General features: G+C 50.9%; 1 protein-coding gene across 9 annotated transcripts in view; it reads left to right on the top strand.

The window, feature by feature from the left end:
• The window catches only part of Sez6l (seizure related 6 homolog like), a 159385-nt gene that overhangs the window by 135200 nt on the left and 16685 nt on the right, over positions 1-7500 (top strand). For 6 of the 9 annotated variants that reach the window (NM_001253917.1, NM_019982.3, NM_001253916.1 and 3 more), the window contains exons 10-12: positions 2326-2522; positions 4740-4934; positions 6862-7053. In NM_001253917.1, the coding sequence (NP_001240846.1) occupies positions 2326-2522; positions 4740-4934; positions 6862-7053 (584 nt within the window). The remainder of the gene's footprint in view (positions 1-2325; positions 2523-4739; positions 4935-6861; positions 7054-7500) is intronic. The other 3 variants (XM_030254721.1, XM_006535157.4, XM_006535155.4) reach the window with 1 other exon arrangement.

Genomic DNA, 7500 nt, shown 5'->3' with positions numbered 1-7500 from the left:
CTGGGGTTGGCTTGTGGGTTTTTTATTCTGGTTTCTCTTGTTGCCCAAATTTGGTTGATTTCAACCAATCAGGCATGAGGAGCTGATAAGAAACTCTTTCAGTGGCTCAGAGGCAACTTTGATCAGAGGAAAGGGGGTGATTCCAATTAAGGAGTAACCAAGAAAGCGTACAGTGGGACCAACTGCATCAGTGGGTGTGGGGGAAAGGGAGTGGGAGAAAACCCGTGTCCCACCAGAGTTCTGGTGCTCTGGGCCGGAAGATGTGGGAGGACTGCCACAGGCTTTCCACATGGCCCCAGGGTGGGTATCTGGCCGTGTGAAGCCACTGATCCCAGCTTGGTGGGTGATGGACAAGGGGCAGTCCTAGGCACCAGGTTCCCAGCTTCCACCATCCCACGCTGGATATGGCAGAGGAGCTGAGAACAGAATAGGGGACCCCGGGGTGGCACTGAGCCCCGGGGACAAAGGGAGGGGGTAGTGTGAGAGGGCGCTTGATGGTTCTCACGCTGGCGAGAGTCCTTGAACCGATCAGTGGCTGAAGCGCAGGATGGCCTTCTGGTGGGAGGTTAGACGCGGCTCATCAGGAGAAAACCCATCCCATCATCAAGCACAGCGGGCCTTGATGAGCAGAGACAGTCTATGGTTTTAGGGCTTTATTGTAGAAAGGCAGGGAAAAAGAGAGAAGGTAGAAAGAGAGAGAATCCGGCCATGGCCATGGGAGAAAGGGAGGAAGGGAAAGAGAGAAGGAAGAAAGAGAGTAAGAAAGGTGAGGGCGTAAAGAGAGTGAGAAGGGGCCAAGCAGCCCCTCTTATAGTGGGTTGGGCTATCTTGCTGTTACCAGGTAACTGTGGGGAGGAGCACACCTGGCTATAGTCAGGAAACAGTGGGGGTGGAGTCTAGCCAGAATGCCAGAAGCTTGGGACATTGTCTGCGTGACTTATAGTCACAGAATTATGAAGTTGGGGGCTCTGTGGTGTCGGGCACCTGTCTCTGGGAACATGGCTTGCTTTTCCATCCCTTGTAGAGTTCTTTACTGGGTCTCCATTCAACCAAAATAGGCTGCCTATCACAGTCCCACAACCAACGGTGGGATCTACTTAGGCATTCGTACCTGAGTTCTGCCAGAGCATTAAGGATGGCACAGATGGGGTCTTGGGCACACACCAGGCTAAGCTGACACATGAGTTCTGAGACCTGAGCTAAGCTTAAGACTTGGGCATGGTGTGGACAGGCAAGGTTCCAGGAACTTACCAGGCTGCGCAGGAGCACAAATGTACACCCCATCCCAATCTAGGTTAGTGGCTGGGTGGAATGCAAGCTTCCTAGGGTCTTTGAGACAAACCAGACTGGACCCCAGTGCACAGAATGTGCAACCTGGGCTACATTTGAAATTGGATGTGGCATGGGTGGGCTAGCATCCAGTGATGCACCAGACCAAACTGGAGCACAGTAAGTATGACCCCTGCTAGGTCTGGAAGTTGGATATGATGCCAGGAAAATGTGGTGGAGGGGGGCACTAGGGTCAGGTGGACTCGGCAGGCTAGGCCTGTGTACCAGGCCAGAGCCTGTAGGTTAGGAAGGGCACAGGAGGGGCTCATAAAGCTGGCCTGGTGCATAAGATGCGAGACTGGCTAGGTATGGTGATTTCGGAGGATACAGGTGGGATAGGATCAGGCAGACTCAGCAGGCTGGACTTGGACCTTCCTTGTGTGTCAATAACCACCCACCTCGATCTTCAGTGTCAATGACAAGGGCTTGTCCTGTAGATACCCTCACCTCACTGTCCCTCACACAAGGGAGAACTTTGTTGATTCTGAGGAATGAGAAGCAGTTCACCTTTCTCCTGTGAACAGGCAGGCTGTGGTCAGCAGGGCCTGGAGAACCACAGGCACATCAGGGGACCTCACCACCTTTGCTCAGCATCTTCTGCATCAAAGAAGAAAGACCATGGCACATCCCCAGCACATTTCCCCGTGCCCAGAATTCCACTGCACCATCAAACAGTGCTGTTAATGGGATGGTGAAGCCGGCCCCTTACTGTGCAGGGTTTGGCTTTACAGACCCAGCTGGGGAGAGCCACTTTAGAAAGGTCTCTTCTAGGATCCATTCTGATGTCTACAGATCTGCCTGTCGTGTTTATGGGAGGGAGCAGTGTGTCCTGTTCCTGTTTGCTGTCTGGGCCTTTCCAGCATTGCTTCCTAGCCTGCAGCCTGACATAGTGCATGGCTGAAGGAATTGTGTGTCCCTCAAAAGGTTACATGGTGTTTATGCAGACAGACAGGAGCCTCCAGTGACCACCCCCTCCTCTTCTCTCTGCCCATCAAGCCTTAACCTGAGCAACAGCGACATCCTGACCATCTATGATGGCGATGAGGTTGTGCCCCACGTCCTGGGCCAGTACTTTGGCCACAGCAGCCCTCAGAAGCTGTACTCCTCCACACCGGACCTCACCATCCAGTTCCACTCCGACCCTGCAGGCCTCATCTTTGGCAAGGGCCAGGGATTTATCATGAACTATATAGGTAGGTATCCCAACCCATCTGTCTTGTTTGTGTTGGAGGAGAGGCATGGTGGTTTCCTGTGGGTACGTCTGTGAGGATACTGACTCTGTTAGAGCGCTGGCGTAGTTGTCCTGTGTAGTTTTAGGAACACCATTGTGGAAGGCTGTGTGACCTTGCGAGAGTCTGTGAGCCACTCTGAGCACCCTTCTTGCTTGTATAAAGTGGAAATACTGTCTGTCTTAGTTAAGGTTTTACTGCTGTGAAGAGACCATGACCAAGGCAACTCTTATAAGGACAACATTTAATTGGGGCTGGCTTACAGGTTCAGCCCATTATCATCAAGGTAGGAACACAGTAGCATCCAGGCAGGCATGGTGCAGGAGGAGCTGAGAGTTCTACATCTTCATCTGAAGGCTGCAACAGGAGATTGTGTGCCACACTAAGTGTAGCTTGAGCGTAGGAGATCTCAAAACCCACCTCCACAAGTGACACACTTCCTCCAACACGGCCACACCTCCTCCAATTAGGCCACACCTGTTAAGAATGCAACTCCCTATGGCCAAGCAGTCAAACACATGAGTTCATAGAGACCAAACCTACTCAAACCATCACAGTGCTGCATGTTTGATACTTCTGGGCATTTTTTTTGCCCAGAGATTGGTTAAACCCTGGTGCTAGCTTAGCCATGAACCTGAAGTCATTACTTCAGATTCCTAGTGCCTACCAAGGCCTTCACAGACCCATCAAATGCACAGAGGTACATATATCTCATCAGAGCCATGCCTGTGTTAATTAACCGTCATGTCTCCGTGCCATGTGAGAAAGACAGTGTCATGATTCTTGACCTCATTCTGCAGTTGAAGACAGTGAGGTGGGATGTGTGTCTCAGACATGACTGGAGCTGCACCTCTTCTTTAAAAGAGAGGAAGGACCAGCCTTGGCTCTGGCTTGCATGAATCCCTAAGAGCCAGGTGTGGTGGGGGATGCTTTTATCCTAACACTCAGGAAACAGATTCGTGTGGATCTCTGTGAGTTCAAGACCATCCGGGACTATAAAGCAAGTTCCAGGACAAACAAGGCTGCATGGTGAAATCCTATCTTAAAAGAAAAAGGGGCAGGGGGAGAAGAGGACTCATAAAGCCCTGGGTTCTATCCCAGCACTTTATAAATGACCCCAGCACTGGGGAAGATGAAGATTAGAGATTTAAGGACACCTTCAGATATACAGTGAGTCTAGGCTAACTAAGAGGCTACATAAGACTTCCTGAAAGTAGAAGAGAATGAAGAGAAGAGGAAGGGGGAGGGAGGGAGGGAAGAGAAGGAGGGGGAGTGGAGGGGGAGGGGATAAACAGGCAGAGACACAGAGAGAGAGCAGTGTCTGACTATCAGACCAGTCTCCTTGCAGCAGAGCTTATGGAGACAGTTTGTGTGTCTCCATGCTGTCTGCTGGGGAAAAACAGAATTTCCATTTTCCTGGGAGAAGCCTCTGGAAACCGAAAGGCTAGTGTAGGTGACTCTGCCATAGCCACCCAGGTACAGAATGGTGCCAACAGAGTGAACTCTGAATGTCACTCCTGCCACAGAGGAGGGGACAGGGTTCTGCACTGGGTTGTGGCATAGCAGCTTGCACTGAGGGTCAAACGGTCAAAGCTTTCTCTCTGAAGGAGTTTGGCCATAGGAAGCCAATGGCGTCCACCCCATCTCTCCCTCTCCATCCATCTCCCAACACGGGCAACTGAGTCACAAACCTAAAAATAGATCCCTCCCCCTGCTCCCCTTCGGGCTACTCTAGAAGCAATTTGCCTGTCTACTTCCAGCAGACAGCCTGCAGAGGTCCTTTCTCCAAATAAAACTGCAATGACATCTTATGGGAAAAGCTTCAGCTGGCTCGGGGGTGGGGGGCTTTCTTTGAGTGGTCAAGGATGCCACCGTCCCTAGAAGGACATAAAACTACCTCGGGTCTGCTCGCTGTGCACTCTGGCACAAGGACAGTCGGGAGTAATGTTTGGACTGTCACCTCAGTGACAGGGTTTCATAGGAAGAAGAGAGGATCCCACCAGTTGGAGCTCAGCGATGCCTTTGGCTCTCCTGGGTTGTGGCCAAGGCTCTTCAGCTGGCTTTCTCTCTTGTCTTGCTGTGAATGAATCCTCCCCAGGCTCGGGAGGCAGAGGGAGTGCACACGACTAAGTCTGAAATCCACTTGTCCCAAACCTAAGAAAGGTGCTCTTTGTTTTAAAGAGGTGTCACGGAACGACTCCTGCTCAGACTTGCCTGAAATTCAGAACGGCTGGAAAACTACTTCCCACACAGAGCTGGTCAGGGGAGCCCGGATCACATACCAGTGTGACCCAGGCTATGACATTGTGGGGAGTGACACCCTCACCTGCCAATGGGACCTCAGTTGGAGCAGCGACCCGCCGTTTTGTGAAAAAAGTAAGTCAAGTTTTATTTTCTCCCTAAGACATTAGGTGGAAAGCCCCTCCTAAAGGCACATGCTTAAGGTAGGGACTGGTTTCCTCTCTTGAATAATATTTATCAGAACCCCAGGCTCTGATGCCTACAACCTAGTGGGAATGCAAATAAATAAAATACATTGAGTGGAGGGTGACAGGGGAGCAGTGGGGACTGTAGCAAATGATAGTGTGTCCAGCCTGCGTGGAAGCCATGTTGACTCTTTAAAGCCAAATCCATCCTAGTAACAGCTCTGCCTCCCTCCATGGGCAGCTAGCTCCCTGCTAACTTCTGGGTGTGGCACACCCCCCCCCAGGAGTACAGAGCCATCCATGAGTTGTAGCTGTGCTCCCTGTCCTGAAAGGGGGATCAAAAAAGGGGTGCTGCTGGGTGCTGCTGGCTTCTCCCTGATGTCCTACAACAAGGGAAGGAGCTGAGCCTATAAGCGGCCTCAGGGACATCAGGGTGACAGTTTGTTATTCCTGATTCGCAAAATCAGAATCAGAGCAGCTCAATAATAACACGTATTGGCAGAGGATGAAGGGGGATGGGAAGGGACGGGGCAGGAACTGGGCCACATAAGAAAAAAGACAGCAACCAGGCAACACAGGAAATGCTGCTGAAGAGCCACAGTCACTCACTCACACATGTGTGGTGCCTGCAGCACACTCAGACGGACACAGGCAGGCAGGTAGGTGGGTGGATGGATGGACAGATGGATGAATGGATAGATGGACAGACAGATAGACAGATGGACAGATAGGCAGATGGGTTGATAGGTATGGATGGACCAGGTCTGTGCATAGATTGTTACTGACATTTCTTATGTAGGTATTTCTCTGCCTCTCTCCATGTATAGATGTACACTTATATCTCTCTGTGTGTACATATATATGTGTGTGTGTATGCATGGGTGTGTGTGGAATCCTAGACATGGATGTTTATGCTGATAAGATAGAGTTATAGACCATATGTTTAATATACAATGTGTATGATATCATACATACATACACACATACAGTAAGTAATGTACAATTATATGTGGCATATAATCTGTCTCTCCATATCTATATAAAAGTATATCTAGGTGGATGGGTGGACAGATGGATAGACGGCTACACAGACAGGTAGATAGATGGCTACATGAATGAACAGATGGATAGGACAGACGGATGGTGGCTAGACAGACAGATGGCTTCAGGTAGAAATAGTTGCAGATAGATACTACACATGGAGGGATGCGCATGAGGGGATGCACCTACATCAACTGCGCATGGTGGCTCTGATTAGGACGGTGGACGCCATTCACATCACTCCGGTGCTCGCTTCCTTCCTTTTTAATTAGTTTACTGTTTCCCTTTTATCTGTATTGATTTTTTAATTAAACTGCAATTGATGCTTGTTTCCAGTGTCAGGCATCACAGAGAGAACAGGGGCAACCCTCACTTGGTTCCTCCCACTCTGGCTGTTGCTCAGGATTTCATGGAATGGAAGCACAAACTGAGCTCTCCCCTTTTCACCGTGCTCCCCTACCTGTGCTCCCCCTCCTCTGTGCTCCCCACCCATGCTCAACCTCCTTGCAGTGCTCTCCACCCATGTTCACCCTACTCACAATGTTCCCCACCCATGCTCACCCTACTCACAGTGCTCCCCACTCATGCTCACCCTCCTCAGTGATGACTTATTCCTTAGAAATAGATTCAAGACCTAGTGAAAAGTCTTGGGACACATTCAGGAATAGCATTCCAGTCTCTTCCCACCTGGCTTGTTCTCCAACCACCTCGGAGAATCTGTGTGCCGTGTCCTTAAAGGGCAAAGGGCTGACCCAGGAAGCTTTCTACAGAAGATGCTTCTGTAAATCTTGGTGGCCTGTGCATCAGCGTGGGTCCATGTACTCTTCTCTTGGCAGTTATGTACTGTACTGACCCCGGGGAGGTGGAGCACTCCACCCGCCTCATTTCAGACCCTGTGCTGCTAGTGGGCACCACCATCCAGTACACCTGTAGCCCTGGCTTTGTGCTTGAAGGGAGCTCTCTTCTCACCTGCTACAGCCGCGAGACAGGAACTCCCATCTGGACATCTCGCCTGCCCCACTGTGTCTGTGAGTCCATGTTCAATCTGGGGTCATTGTTTTGGGCTTGCTTCCTGCTGCAGAGGAGAAAGGCCTGGGGGGTGGGGCAGGCATCACGGTGAATTCGTGCACCACCAAATTGGTACTGACGGGGGGGGGGGGGGGGGGGCTTATGCAAAGGGTGTCAGGTAAACACGGCAGCCCTCTGCCAAGCCTCCCTCACTTCTCCTTTGAGGACCTTGTTCTTTTCAAGAAGAGGGTGCTGGGGCTGGGAGGACAACTCAGTGGATGAGTCACTGGACATGTAAACTTGAGGGCCAGAGTTTGAATTCCCAGTACCCATAGAAACATGCTCAGGAGACCGAGACAAGGGATTCCAGGCTGAGCGTCTAGCTGGATTACTGGAACACAACTCTGTTCAGAGACAGCTACCACCTCAGTAAAACGGAAGGTAGTAGAGAAAGATGCCCAACACCA

This window comes from Mus musculus, chromosome 5 (assembly GCF_000001635.26).
Source record: "Mus musculus strain C57BL/6J chromosome 5, GRCm38.p6 C57BL/6J".
Taxonomy (NCBI): domain Eukaryota; kingdom Metazoa; phylum Chordata; class Mammalia; order Rodentia; family Muridae; genus Mus; species Mus musculus.
This window is presented reverse-complemented; position numbering and strand designations above follow the sequence as displayed.